Raw genomic sequence first — 15801 nt, 5'->3', positions numbered from 1 at the left:
TCAGTAAAGGTTTCATAAGTACTACCAAGAACTCAAAAGAATATACAAACATTAAGTCTGGCAAGGATTTATTAGGAAGCTTATTAGTCACAGTGAATAAAAAGCCATGAACAGAAGAACTGAGATCTCCAAATTCTGCCACTGGGCTTACAACACTAGTTAGAAGCTAATATTAAGGATGTCCCAAGAGGAATCTTATCTAAGTCCCAATCTTACCCCGACCAGGATACCCACAAGCACAGAAACGATGGCCATGCTCTCCTCAGACTGCTTACCTGGTTAGCAGGAAAAAAGAACTTCTTCTCAAGCTATTAAGCATTATCAGGAGATTCTTGTTCTTCTAACTATAACCATGGGACACTAGTGCACGACAGACAACTCCAAGCTGGGCAACTTGACAAGAATGTTGAAAGATGACAGGGAGAAGGAGCAAGCAGGGACAAGTATTTCTAGTTGGAGACCCTCCTGATGGTTAACACGAACACAATGCTGAGGCTTCAGAAAGTTTACTGCAGCCCAGGAAGAGTCTCCATTTAAGAAAAAACAAGTCACACAAAAATCCTGCCACAAAGCAACAAGACACTTGGGATCCCATGGCCACCTTAACTGGGAAGGCAGGCATTATCCATGACTGCCAGGTGCTGACCACCCCAAGACCCAACTTCTGCAGGGCCCCAGAGAACCACGATTGTCCCTCGGCACCCACACGACCCTTCCCGGGGGTGTGGTGTCTTCCGTAGGGCAGGTTTCTGCAGCAAGCCCCAAAGACAAAGCTTGGCAGAGGCTGTGGCAGCCAACTCTCTCTGGAGCCCCATCTCTCTGTGTCTTTCCCAACAGTATGTCGTACATCTTCACTGACACAACGCCTCTGTGGGAGCCTTGGCCAGCCCTTAGGAAATAAAGTGTGTCTGTGGGGTAACCTGATGGACCCTGTGGTCAGCTGGGTTGGCCGATGCTTCATAATTGCAGATGGTCACCTCATGTCGGCGAAGCTGCAAGAAAATTGAGAGGCTGGGTCAGCTGGCCATTGCCCAGACCACACAACGGAGTGGTCCTTATTCAGGTTCATTTCTAGAAGTCATCATCTAATCTCTTCCCCGTTCTGATACTTTTTATCCTGAGAAGCCTGGGTAAGAGCGAATCAATGATTCACCCCATCACTTAGAAGAGTCATTCCTCCACTATAATGGAGGCACCATGTGAAGAAGACCTTGTCTATCTTGTTTATCACCCTATCTCTGGTGCCCAGAACAAGAAAGGTTACCAACAATGTTAAATGAAGGAAAGAATCTTAAGGTGAAAAACTGCATTGATATCAACTGTATTATTTCAACCCCCTTAAAATTCCTATAGCCTGTCAAATGAGACGGACAGTTTACAGTGATGAAACCAAGAAAAACTAGACTGGGAGAAACCAATGTCTCACTTGCTCTTTTTCCTTTCCTTCAAGCTCCTACTACCACAGCATGCAGATATACAAACATATGTACACATATTAGAGGGGCAATAATACTTCCAACCCCATCTTACCTCAGTCCATTCTCCTCTCAGGCCAATATAAAAGACCTTTGTGGTATCGGCTCCAAAGTTTTTTGAAATATGAATTGAGAGATGATAGACATTTGAAAAACGAGAAATTCTAGAGGATGAAGGAGTAGAGAGAGAAGACAACAATAAGAGTTCAGTGAGAAGCTCACTACCATGTCAAAAAAGTCAATTCCAGCTCCATCTTGCGGTAAAACCCAGGCAAATGTCAGAGAACAATCTTGGGGTCTTACGTCTCATCCTTCTCCTTTGGGCAAGCAATGAATACAGTGAACATTTACTGAACATCTACCAGATCTTGTCCAAGGCAATAGGGACAGAAAAATGAATCAACACTGCCCCTGCCCGCAAGGAACAGGAATGAGAAATGCTGTGCGACCACGCAGGAATCTGAAAGCAAGCTCAGTAGGAAAATGAGAGAGGTAAGGTGGTCACATGTAACTTGGCTGCTGTAAGCCCACTATGCAAAGAGGAATTCTGAAAACATCCTTCCTAAGACCATACTAGGAGCTCATTCAAATCTGTCAATTGCTTCCAGGTTAACAAGTCTGTGGCTTGCACTGAACCTCTGCCAAAATTTGACCAAGCCGAGGATCAGGCCTCTCCACTGTTTTAACTTGTTTCTGATGCTAAGGAAGCAGGAGATGGGCCAAAAACAACTGCAAGCCCACTAAATGCTAATGCACAGATGCTCACTGCAAATGAGGGAGCGCCTACCATTCTCAGAAGCCAAAGAGTGGAAGAGAGGCCCAGTGCTTACTTTGTAGCATACTCTAGTTCTCCTGTAAGATCCCGGTTCAGACTAAAGGACTGATCTGGCTCCCTGTCTGTATCATCAAAGCTCATCTGTGGAATGTTCTTGTACCTGAGAAAGGAAAGGGGAGAAAAATCAACAAATGTGCATTATCACATTTTTCAGGTTCTCAGAACTTCCTACTGACTCCTCAACTGCCCTCGGTTCTATCAACAGGAGATCAAATTTTGGAAATGGCATTTTACTGGCATTTATACAGAAATATCTTTAATCCAACAAGAGCTGAGAACTGCAACATAAGCCAATGGCATCTCTGAGTGGGTTAAGAGCGCATGAGAAGCAATACACAAAGCGATAGCTCAAACTGGGTCACATGCAGCAAATGCATGGAGAAAATAAGCAACTCAGCACATTCAGACCAAGCTGGGGATGTTAAATAAAACAGCTTACTCACTGGGAAAAAATACTTTGGCAGAAACATCTTAAACACAGTTAAGAGATAAGATCAGGTAACCCAATGCTCAAGCATTTTTCTGTGTTCAAAATTACCCTATAGTATACAGAGTCATCTTACAAGTCTTAAAAAAATACAACTTGGGGATTTCCATTTTGAAGAAAGCACAAAAGGCCGCCAACTCACAATGGGCTTTGGAAAGTTAAGTAAAACTGCTAGTGAAGAAACAAATTTTCAAAGACGTATCTTAGAAACAGCAGTCTCCTCTGTAACTCACAAATTCTAAAGGACTGGGCCACACACACCTCCAATCTCTAGAGTGTCTTATTACCACACCCACATGGGAGGGGCCTAGATATTAGCTGCAGCAAAATGCAGGTAACACAGGAAAGCAAATGTTTGCTTCAAAGTGTTTCTAAGAATGATGCACAGAATAATAATAATAATAGTGAACATTTATAAGCAGCATTATGAGAGGCAGTACAGCACTGTGGTTAAAAGCAGTGTCTCTGGAGCCAGACTTCTAGGTTTAAAGCCTGGTTCTGTCACTGACCAGCTGTGTAATTTTGGGCAAGTGATTTAATCTGTCTCTTAGTTCATCATCTGTAAAATGGGGATAGTGATAGTACATATCCCATACAGTTGATGTGGATATTAAATTGAATCAATTCTAACAGACACACTTGTTAAAAAATTTTACTATGGAAAATTTCAAACATACATAAGAGTTAAGAGAAAAATATAATGAATCTCCATATACTTATTACTGAGCTTCAATAATCAAGATCATGCCAATTCTGCCTATCAACCCCATTTTGTTTGTGCTTGATATTCTGAAGCAATCTCAAACGTATCATTTCATTCACAAATATGTCCGTATATATCTCTACAAAGTAAGGTCTTCGTAAAAAAAAATATGATACCATTTTACAATGAACAACTTAACCATTAGCAATAATTCTTTAATATCATCTAACACCTAGTTTGTGTTCAAATTTCACTGATTTAAGGTCTCAAGTTAACTTTTCTGAATGTATCAGTGACATGTCATAGTTGAACAGATACTGCTTTTTTCTTTATCAATGGTACATAAAATAATGGTGCATTTTATAATCAATGACATCTTAGATTTGATAAAGTGCAAAGTGCTTAGAACTGAGGGCTCTGTAAGTATTTGCACCTGCCTTTCCAAAACCAGGCACATACCATGGAATTCCCTGGCGGTCCAGTGGTTAGGACTCGGCTCTTTCACTGTTGAGGGCCCAGGTTCAATCCCTGTTCGGGGAACTAAGATTCCACAAGCTGCGCAGCGCAGCCAAACTCCCCCGCAAAACCAAAAAACAAACAAACAAAACGGGACACATCCTACGTTCCAGATTTATTCTAAGCTCTTTACATGTTATAGCTCATTTCTTTCCACAATCTTAAGAGGTTCAGACTATTATTGCCATTTTACATATGAAAACGTTGGGATATAGAGAAGTAACGCCCAAAGTCATGCAGCTAGCAAGCGGTACAGCCAGAATTTGAACCCGAGTATTTACCCCAGAGCCCCCTCTTCACTACAACGCAACATGGATGTCTAGTCTTGTCCAGTCAATCCATCTCGCAAGTAAACAAGTCCCAGAAAGAATCAACTCAAACATACTTTGTTTCCTTACAATGATTAAATAAGTGGATTTGCTTTCAAATTCATGTTTCTAACATTCAAATAGTGTCCATTTCTTAAATCTCTCATTTAAATTGATCACTTTTTCAGAAGAACTTTTTATGTAAAGTTCTTCTCATATTTGCTTCTCCAGCCCTCAGAAAGCAGTGTCCCCTCCTTCTAGAAAGGCTACGCTGGAATAAGGCAACTTGTCAGAAAGGGAGTACTAGCTCTAGTATCAACAGATTCCATGTTACAAGAGGTATATAGAACTTTGCTAACTAAAGGCCGTGTAAACTCAGATGGAGTGCTTCCATCTCAACAAAACACACAGAAAGATTGTAATTGTCTGAAACAGCAAGGGAAGATGTTGAAGCTAACCCCAAGGGTAGACTCCTTAAAGATCATTTGAGATCTGCAGCTGGGTTATTACGAAAACTGCAAAGTCATCAACAGTTGGCATTTATAGGACGCTCTCTGAATGGTGCCACAGCAAATACTTTGAAGAGAGACAAGCTGGTGGCCCTAAAGATACTTAATCTAAAAATGCCATTAATTCAGGAAGAGATAAGTGTATTCCGATGCAGAACAAACATGAGGCTTTTTTTTAAGAGAGGGAGGGGATATTTAACCCAGTAAAAAGAAAAAGTTAGACTATTCTGGAATAAAGTGCTACCAGAGAAAAGAGAAAAAGGGATAGGAGCTTCTTGAGGGCCTAGACCCTTGCCACTTACAGTCTCATCTCAGAGGGGTGTGAGTCATCATCTTCTCCCATTATAATGATACCTTTGAGCTTGACATTGCCTGTAAATCTGCCAGAATGCAAAAAAGAGGGTTGTCAACCTGGGGTTCAATCTGTGCTGAGCTGTGTGACCCTGGGTAAGGCCCTTCCCCTTACTGGGCTTCAGTTTACTCATGTGTCAAACTTGTGCTAGATAATTTCTAAGATCCTGTCTGCCTCTGGCATTCTTTGGTTCTAAAAAATTTACCTTGACTTCTCAGTTATCTTTTAACAAATACATCTTTTTTGCACCAAGAAAGCTACTCACACCCACCTCAGTAATTTACCCCATTTCCAGAAACAGAGGTGTCCTCTTGACACAACCATGGAATGAATCCTGATAAGGCAACTGGGTACAGCCTCTTTAGCCTGAGGCAAGCACCAAAGAAATACTTACGGAATATTAAACAGAAGCTCTTCATCTGCATCACTTTCAACAAACTGGAGGGGAGAGGGAGGAGAGAGGAGAAAGCAACAAATATTTGCTGAGCGCCTACGATTTTAGGCATCTTCCACCCTGCTTTACAGCTGGAGTGCAATGCAGATAGTCAACCGCCCTCAGTTTTCCAGCACTTATTAACTTCCAGGACCGACTAGCCTCCTGAAATTGTGTGCAGAGATCTGTGCCTATGCGGTCCACAGCTTTCAAATGGCTCTACGCCCCACAATGGTAAATACTCTAGATAGGATAACGTGCTTCATCTCCCGAGGCTGGTCTTCGGTCTTCATCAGGTGATAAGTGAAATCAGGCAGCCACTGGGACCAGTGGTCAAACGGTAGGGAAAACGCCCTGATGGGTCATCCTCCCTCACTACCCCCCGCAGCCCTGGAACTGAACGTTGGCCGTGTAAAGCAAAGAGCCCCTTCCCGTCTCTGGGCCTCAGCTCCTCTACCTACAAAACGGGGAGATTCGACTCTGTTCGCCTCTCACAGGACTGGCAGGAGACGGGCACGGGAAAGCGCTTGGCAATCGGGCCGTGGTTATTTTTAACTTCAGAGATGAGGCTGACAGAGCAGACGGGCGGCCTGAGGCCCCGCGCGGGTCCCCGCCCGCCCGCCCAGGCCCCGGAAGGCCCACCTTGGAGCGGTCGGTCCGCTCCTCCCACGGCTTGAAGACGCCGCGGCCGCTGCCCTCGCGGCTCTCGTTGAGACACTGCAGCCGCTCCAAGTCGATGCGCAGGTACAGGCCGTAGGCCAGGCCGCGCTGCTCGGGCGGCTCCTCACGTTCGGCGGCGCAGCGGCAGCCGCCCCCGCCGTGACTGTGGCCATGCGACATGGCGACGCCCCCTCCCGCGCGTTCCCGTGCCCTGCCGCCGCCGCCGCCCGCGACTCGCTCGTTTCGCTCCGGCCGCCAGGCGCGCCGCGACCGCCGCGTCGTAAAAGGCGCCCCTGTGCGGCGCAAGCGCGTGAGGAGAAGAGGGCGGGGCTCGGAGAGGGTAGACGTTTGCTAAGGCGCTTCCAGGGGCCGGGAAATTAAGGTTGACTCTTTCAGTCCCGGAGACAGTTGCTATTGCAGTCCCAGCTTCACAGATGTGGAAACTGAAAAGCAGAGATCAAGCTGGTGTTCCGAGTAAATGGTGGGGCTGGGTTTCGAATCCTCCTCCTCCTTAGGCTAAAGTCTGTTTTCTTTTCGTTTACCACCAACGTTTTTTGGGAGCTGGTGGCGCAGTGATAAGGCCCTGAAGAGTAGGGAGCACAACGTTATCACTGCCGCACATGTGCATGCTTAGGCGCTTAGAGCTCACAAACCCACGTTCATAACCACTTTCTTCACAGTGGGCTTAGTGGTCGAGACCACAGGCTTTATGGACAGCTGAATCTGGAGACAAGTCCTGGGTCTGTTATTGACTGTGTGACACCCTGAATAAGTAATGTTCCCCATCCTGAGACTTTTTGTTCCTCGTCTGTAAAGTGGGAATGGTAATATCTGTTTCATAGGATCTCAGTGAGTATTAAATGAAATAATGCTCTTCAAAAACTCAGCATAGTGGCTGACACATGGTAAGAATTCAATAGTTGAGTCAGATCTTGGTTGAAATCCAAGCACTGCCACTTACTAGCTTTGTGGCCTTGGGCAAGTGATTTAACCTCTCTGAGTCTCAGTTTACCCCCTGTAAAATAAAAGGATTGGACTAGATGACCTTTAAGTCCCCTCCCCATGTGATGTTTCAGAGCAGTTTTTTCAAACGGCTGGTTGTGACCCATTGATATGTCTTAAAATCCATTTAGAGGATTGTGACCAGCATTAAAAAATTAAATAGAATAAAATAGAAAATTCAGAATGTATTACACATTTTAGTCTCCACTTACGGAACTTTTGTTTCAGCTTCTTGTATACTCAGGTGCAATTTAAAATGTTTTTCATCTTTTGGGTTGAGATCAAGAGTGGAAAGCCACTATTTAGAGTTGAAATGATTCTGGTTTCGGGGTAGTATGCGTTCTTACTTCTTGGTGGAGACGGGGAGAGATAGGAAATTGAGAGAGTTAAGAGATACTTTGGATAGCCCCTACCCTTCACTCTGGCTCTGAAGTATCCAGACCAGACTCGGGGCTGGAAACCAAAATAAACATCTGCTCAAGTTCCATTCAGAAATATTTTGATGTCCTAGTTCAATTCTTTGTGAAGCAGGCAAGCTTGGTTCTGGTTCAGATAGCTCAATGTTATGACTTATTCCTGCTTTCACATTACAGTTTCAGGGAAGGGGCCTGGCCCGTGCTAAACTAAACACTTAGCAAATATTTGTTTAATAGAATGATACACTCAGTAGCCTTTCTTTGGGAAGACTGTATCCCACTGCAGGACTAACCCAGGCCTTCTACTCACTTTTGGCTTCTTTCCTATCATTTGCATCATTGTCATCCTTTAGTGATTTATCGAGCAGTGTGTGCCAGACATGGTGCTAAGCACATTATGTAGTTCATGTAGTTCATCTCAGTTATTTGTCACATGATCTTTAAGAGATAGGGAGTGTTACCCAATATTATCCCCAATTTGAAGGTGAGGAAAATTGAGGCTGAAAGAGGTAAATTAACTTGCCCAAGATCAGATAAGTTTGGGAAATAACTAGGTTTTGAGCCTAGTTTGTTTTCCTGAAACAAAAAGGTATATATCAAGTAAATATGTTGTATCGATTAGCTTATACCATGTAACAAATCACCCCAAAACTTAAAATATTTAAACAACAGCATTTATTATTTCTCATGCTTCTGTAGATCACCTGGTCAGTTCTTTTCTGGGCAAGTTGGGTGGGCTGATTAGTTAGGAATAGCCTCACTCACAAGTCTTGTTGATGTGGACGGTCTGCTGAGGTGATGGCCACAAGTCTCCAGCAGACTACCGGAACTCAGACACATTGTTGCAGTTGCTGAGTTCCAGGAGCACAGCAGGGAAGACCCAATTGCACAAGCACCTGTTAACCATCAACCTCTATCATTTTTGTGAATGTCCCGTCAGCCAAAACAAGTTTCATTGGCCAAATCCAAATTCAAGGGTGGAGAGATAGACTTCACCTTTTAATTGGAAGAACTACAAAATACTGTGGCTCCCTGCTCTTCCGCCCCCAATAGACCCATACTGGTTATCTTTTGTTGTGTAACAAATTACTACCAAATTTAACCGCTTAAAACAACAGTCGGCATTCATCTCACAATTTCTGCAAGTCAAGAGTTTGGGAGCGGCTTTGCTGGGGGGCTGGGGGGTTCTGTCTTGGCTCTCTCACAAACCTCAAGTCTTCTGAAGGCTTGATGGAACTGGACAATCCAGTTCCAAGATGGTGCTCTCGTATGGCTGGCAAGTTGGTGCAGGCTGTTGGCACGAGGCCTCACCATATAGACTGCTCCGTAGGACTGCTTGAGTGTCCTAGTGACATGGTGGCTGGCTTTCGCCAGAGCAAGTGATCAAAGAGAGAGCAAAGTAAAAACCACAGTGTCTTTTATGGCCTAGCCGTAGAAATCACATATTGTTGATTCTAAAATACTCCACGGTTCCATAGGTCAGCCATATTCAGTGTGAGAGGGAACAACATAAGGGTGTGAATACCAAGAGGTAGAAATCATTAGAGGCCCCCTTGGAGGTGGCTACCACACTACCATACATGTTAAGTAACCACTGAAAATGTCTTTAAATTTCTCTTATATTTAATTGGTAATTTGGATGAGGATAGAATCTCTCAGAATTGTGAAGCTATTGCTCTGTTGTTTTCTAGCTTTGAGAAATACAGTGCCATTCTGATGCCTGATTCTTTGTGTGGGTTGCCCTCATTCCATTTCTGGAAGCTTTTAAGATCTTCTTTTGGGCCCTAGTATTCTGAAATGTAATGCTGTGGCTCTTTTGTCGTTCACTGTGCTGGATAGCTGGCAGACCTTTTCAAGTTAGAGACCCTAGAACAGAATGTGAGCAGACAGGTTAAGACAGCCGCACGCCCGTGCACAAGGCCCCTTGCAGGGACACATTTTAGGGTAAGAGAAGAGGGGTGGGGCTATGGCCCTGTTCTCTCCCTTTCCACCACCTTCGAGTGCAGAGCTCCAAAGGCTCAGAAATCTGAAGGTGGCCTCCAGGTCACTGCGAAGGTTCATTTGTCAAGGTAGCAGAATAAGCTGTATTTTGTGTTTGTGTGTTTTTGGCCAGGCTGTGCAGCTTACAGGATCTTAGTTCCCCCACCAGGGATCAAACCCCGGGCCCACAGCAGTGAAAGCACAGAGTCCTAACCACTGGACCACCAGGGAATTGCCTAGGCTGTATTTTATTTAACTGTTCGTTAGCTCCATTTATAACTCTTTAAGTACACCACCATTTATTGGTACTCTTGCCTCAATCCCGCAAATATTGAGTATGGCCTGCTGGGCAAGTCACTTAGCCTCTCTAAGCCTCAGATTTGTCATATATAAAATGGGAATAATAAGAGTACCTACTCTGTAGGGTTTTATTATGAGGGCGATATGAATAATGTATGAGAAAGGTTTGGAACAACATCTGGTGGGTTGGAAAAGGGTAGATAGTGTCCATTACTTATTGTTAACCAGGCTTTCAGCTCAGCAGCCCCGTCTGGTTCAGTGGGAAATTGCAATTGCTAAGGGGGTTGGATTTGGAAGAAACCAGCTCTTGCAAGGTAGCCTGGCTCTGATTTGCGGATAATGCCTTTGGCCTCTCCTTACTCTGTCTGCCTCTTCTCTTGCACTCCTGTGTTGCAGGGATGTCTGAGGACAAATGGGAATTCTCACTGATTTCTAAGACTACCCTGGGGCAGGTAGGAAAAGCTTCCGATTTTTTCTTTCTCCTACTCCCAGGTTCATCTGCAAACATTTCTGTAGCAAAAGGACTGCTGAATTTGTATCCACCTTCCCTTCTCTCCTGTCTCAATTAAGCTGGGAGAAATGAACTATTTTTCTGTCACTTTCGAATGCTTCCTTGTGGCAAACCGAGAGTATTGTACTAATAATAGCTAATAACCATATGGCACTAATAATGTGCCACGCACTGTCCCAAGAGCTTTACTTATATTGTTTTTTAATCTTCATAATTATAGGTGTCCTATTATTTTTATTTTATAGGTGAGAAAACTGGGGCACAGAGAAGCTAAGTAACTTGCCCATGGACACACAGCTGGTTAGTAGTGGAACCAGGATTTGAACCCAGGCAGTGGGGCCTCCAGAGGCTGTGCTGAGGCTAACCACACTGAACCACCTCCAAATATTAGTTAACATTTATTAAGTACTTACTCTGGTGCAAAGCTGAGTCCCCAGAGCTCAGGCTCTTAACCACCATATTATGCTGCATGTACCAGCTAGGTTACATTGGACGAGTCATTTTCCTCAGAGCTTCAGTTATAACAAAAATCCTTTACTAAATGCCGATTCCATGTTGGGTACTTCACCTAATTCATCACTGACATCCTGGCTGACATGTCTTGAGCTCTTTTTATGTTCCAGGCACGATTTTAAGCACTTTACATGTTTTAACTCATTAAATCATTATATGATAGCTCCACAAGGTTGGTGTATTTTCCTCATTTGGGGAGGAAAACATTGAGACACAGAGAGGTTAAGTGACCTGCTGAAGCTTGGAAGTGTGGAATTCAAAGCTGGGTGGCCTTGTGGAGTACCTGAGAGTCCAGGCTACTGTGATTGCCTTTGGAGTTAGCAAATATTTCCAGTTCTCTGCATCAAGGTGCATGGATGGATTGTACTTCCCTGTCCCCTTGAATTTAGGTGCAGCCAATGAAATATGATGGAAATGATGGATGTCACCTCTGGATGTAGCTTAGGGTCCAGTGCAGTATTCTTAACTTGCCTTGAAAATCTTAGAAGGCCTCCCTCAGCCTGGGTCCCTGCGTGAGGATGACATAAAGCAGAGCTCCAACAGACCCTCAGTGGACATGTAGTGTAAGTGAGAAACAAATCTTCGTTGTGTTGAGCCACTGAGATTTGGGAGTTGTTGCTACACCCTAACCAAGTCCAGGGTTCCTTAACCTCTTCTCTTTCTTTGCTTTGGAATAATTTAAGTGGCACTGGTATTATCTAATCTTTAAGGTTGAGAGAATTCTCCTATGAAATCTTAGGCCTGGAGCTTTTTTATAGGGCAAGCTCTACAACTACTTTCTCATTTTTTCTATGGTAATTAGTCTGTTTAAATTTGCCATTTCTATACGGGTCAATTTTGGTAAGTTGTATTTTTCTGGAAAATTATCCACTTTATATAGATTTTCTGGGTTTTAAATACTGGGAAATTTTACATAGAAGTCTAGATTTCGGTCTTTTCTTTAAAACTGGATGACGTGGCAACACTGGGCCCTGCCTTCTGCCTGGAAACAATCAGGTGGAGCTGTGTAAATAGCCCTTTTTCCTTCTGTTCCCACCACTTCCCACTGTCTTACACCAAACTTCTGGTATTTGTGGCCCCTGAGATAACAAGAAATTAGGTAGTGTCTGCCTTTTTGGTGGTTGTTAGGGGCTATGGTTTAAGGCAACTGAAATAGATAGGAGTCCAAAAACAGAAAAGCTGAACTAATCCTATCTGGGGCAGCAGGGGCTAAGATTTCAATTATCAGGAAGGACTCACTGACCTCAGAATAGTCCTTATCTTGTGATCCTAAAGCTTTAATTCCTGTCAAGAGAAAACAAAACTTTGCCTTTCATTCTGCATTTAGAGGGAATGAAGGAAGGACAGTAAAATTTATTGAGCTCCACTTCTCTCATTGAATCCTTACAAGAATTCCTGTGAGGTGTCATTATTCCCATTTCATAGATGAGGAAACTGAGGCTCAGAGAGATGTCACAAAGCTGAAGAGTGGTGGAGCCAGGATTTGAACCTGAATCTCTTATCCCAAAGCTCATGCGCTGTTTTCCCACTGCACGAGGCATTCCCAAACCAGGCTGCTCATCAAACTCATTGGGGGAGGCCTATAAAAAAAGTACCTACTTCCAGATCCTACCTCTGACCAATTCAGATTTCTGCAGTGGGGCCAGAAATATGTAAACAATGATTCTGGGAATTCCCTGGCAGTCCAGTGGTTGGAACTCCGCGCTTTCACTGCTGAGGGGCCGGGTTTGATTCCTAGTTGGGGAACTGGGATCCCACAAGCCACGTGGTGTGGCCAAAAAAACCAAAAGAAAACAATGACTTGTGTAGTTATTTGATTACTGTCTCCCCTACTAGATGAAAGCTCCATGAAGGCAGAGGCCATGTCTGTCTTATGCAGTGACACAGAGTGGGGACAGCACAGTATTTGCTGTGTGACTGAGTATGCAGGCTTTCCAGCCCTGACACACAGGCCAGCTGTGAAAAGCTTTTACACTGTTTGTGGAAAATTCTCTGGAGCAGTTCTCAAACTTTAATGTGCATTATAAGAAGAATTGCTTGGATTCTTTTTTTTTTTTTTTTTAATGCACATTCTGGGGCCCCAACCCCAGAGATTCTCTGCTTGCGAAACATGGGTATAGCTATATAAAACTTTGATGGCTTGAACTTTCCTCAGAAGTTTCTGAAAAGAGTTGAGACAGTAGGCATCACAGAAAGAGAAATCTGGGGGCCTGTGAGGACAAACTGCCTATTTCACCAAATAACCAGGTTAGCCAAATCACCAAGGAGACACTCAAGTGGATGTGGAACCTTAGTGGAGAAACCCTGTGAGAGGGGCATCTGTTAAGGGGATGAGCCAGGAAGAGGATTCTTCTGGACATCAGTCACACGAAGCACAGCGAAGTCATTCCTAGAAATGATTAGGGTCTTGGCCTGGGCATCTTTCTGCATTGGAGGTTGGCTTTGTTCCAGAAGCCTAACATTGGGTATGTGTTTGCATGTGAGATGGGAAATGTGACTGAGAACATGTGCTTGGAAGTCAGACCAACAGCACACAGCACCACTGGTCACCACTGTGTGACCTTGGGCAAGTTCTTAATTTCCCTGTGCTTCAGCTTTCTCAGTTTTTAAATGGGGGCCGTGACAACCTACCTTATAGTACCATTGTGATAATCGAGATAATGTATGTATATGAGACTGTGGTTCCTGGAACATGGTAGGTATATAACCAGTGAGCTCAGTTACTCTTACCTGACCATGAGCGCCAGACTTGACTGCATGTTACTCTGTATCCCAGGGTCTAATACAGGTCCCTGGCTCAGCAAATGTTGAATTAATGAATAATGGACAAAGGGCTAACTTATAGACAGCGGGTAAAATCATCCATCGGATACCACATTCCATCATTAACTTCAATGCATAGTAATTTGTAACAGTGAGAATTAGATCCAGTAAAGAATTGGGAAAAATAAGTCCGGACCATACACCAAGAATACCCTCTTTAGGAGAGAAGGGATCATAAAACCGTGTTGCCGTGAGATGTTGAGGTTTGATGTGAGAACCAAGGCTCTTGATGTATGTAGGGGCTGAAACCAAGCCCTTGGCTCCACCCACGAATGCTGAAACTCTCGCAGCTCAGCCAGGGCCAGCACAGCAGGTTCTTATTAAGCCCTTGCTGCCACGACCTTTCTGCCTGTGTGCTCGTTGTGCTCTCATTAGGAAGCCAGTGTAAGACTGAGGAGACCTATCTGGGTCCTCCACACCCGCTGGAAGTGACTGAAAGGTAGAGTGGCACACACTTTGCAGTCAGAGAATCTGGGTTTGAAATCCTTTCCTTTGCCACTCACTAGCTTAATGGCTTTGGCTGTCATTTCACCCCTCAGAGCCTCAGCTTCTAACTGTAAAACGGGGTAACAGGTCAGTCCCAGGGTTCCAAGTGCAGTAAGGGACAGTGCATGGTCCCCACCAAGTGCTCATTTTTATCTGAGTTTCCTTGCTTTGCTCATAGGGTTTCCTCCCTTTTGAGTCTCCTTTTCCCAGACCTGCTGTGCTATAGTACAGACAGAAATCCAGCATCCTTCATGGCCCAGGCCAGGGATTAAGATCTCTGCCTCACAGCCCAGAAACCAGACATTGTGACCGACTTCCATTCTCTGACACGATAAGGGAGAAAGGAAGAAAGACAACAGTATATGGTGTTTTGTTTTGTTTTTTTAATTTAGACATGGAATTTTCCTTCCTTTTCATATAACTTATCTAATTAAAATATTCATCTTGGTAGTTACCACAAAAAAGTAACATAGAAAATTGTATTTACATTTTGGGACCAAAATACAAATGAAGAGCAAGGTAATACCTTGCTCCTTTCCCTCCCACTTCCCGGAAAGAAAGAAAAAGCCCCAAAGAAACTGCTCATTACACCAAGGATCACAAAGGGGTTAATTTGCAATTCAGTGATTTGTATGTAGTGTAGCACAGAAAAAAAAAATTGCACAAGTTTTCACAAATGAGACCAAAGGTTCAACATCATCCTGTGTCTGCTCTGCAGGCATTTCAATAACCCAGGAGAGGCGGTAGTTTAGAAACTCAGTTTTTCCTCTTCCCTCTTCTCACCAGGTCACATCCCTGATGCAGACAGTCTTGGAGGGGGAGAGGGAAAGATCTGGCTCTATGCAAACAGGGGTGATCCAAAGATGGATAGTGATGTTGGGATGTGTCTCTTCTTCCCTCCCTGCCCAAAGACTCCTAATAAAGGAAATTAAATCATACACAACTGTATCAAATATGAAAAACTGGTTTCAATGGTAAAGACTTGAACACACAGGTAAGAGACAAATTCAAGGCGTGGACACCTAGAGGAAGCTATTCTAGGCAACAGGTGTCTGGCACCTGACCCAGACGCTCATTTGGTTTTAGATAAGAGGCTTTCTAATACCACCTTGGGGGAGCAGGCTGGGGGACTGGTGGAATGGTAATACAAACAATCAAGAGAAAGAATGCTTTACCCAATTCAAAAATACAGCAAATTAAAACACAGCAATACTTGTGTCCCTCAGGTACCCTGCATAGCAACGCACACTGAACAATGCTTCTGCTGCACAGACTTCTTGCTGCGTCGCTCTGCAATCTTCAGAGTTAGCCTAACTGAGGTCTCCAGGATGGTTAAAAACAGTGGGCTCCATATTCTGGGCTTTGAGTGAGCTTGTCAAAGGGACTGGTAACTGCCAAGCTCCATGGGCTATCACACTAACCACGCCCTCAATCTGCTTCTCAGGTTTCTTAAGGATGAGCTTCTCAAATTTATAGTATCTCCTTCTATCTG

The 15801-nt window shown here is 44.0% G+C and overlaps 1 protein-coding gene across 1 annotated transcript; it reads right to left on the bottom strand.

The window, feature by feature from the left end:
* Nucleotides 1-51: 51 nt before the first annotated feature.
* PITHD1 (PITH domain containing 1) lies at nt 52-6553 on the bottom strand. Its single transcript, XM_059915926.1, has 6 exons — nt 6261-6553; nt 5580-5623; nt 5136-5213; nt 2306-2410; nt 1531-1639; nt 52-992 (listed from the first exon to the last, which is right to left on the bottom strand). Exons 1-6 carry the CDS (start codon nt 6456-6458, stop codon nt 891-893), a joined length of 636 nt encoding a protein of 211 aa, XP_059771909.1. The 5' UTR covers nt 6459-6553; the 3' UTR covers nt 52-890.
* Nucleotides 6554-15801: the final 9248 nt, after the last annotated feature.

Source organism: Balaenoptera ricei, chromosome 1, assembly GCF_028023285.1.
Source record: "Balaenoptera ricei isolate mBalRic1 chromosome 1, mBalRic1.hap2, whole genome shotgun sequence".
Taxonomy (NCBI): domain Eukaryota; kingdom Metazoa; phylum Chordata; class Mammalia; order Artiodactyla; family Balaenopteridae; genus Balaenoptera; species Balaenoptera ricei.
Note: the sequence above shows the minus strand (reverse complement) of the source record. Positions and strands in the feature narration are given on the sequence as shown.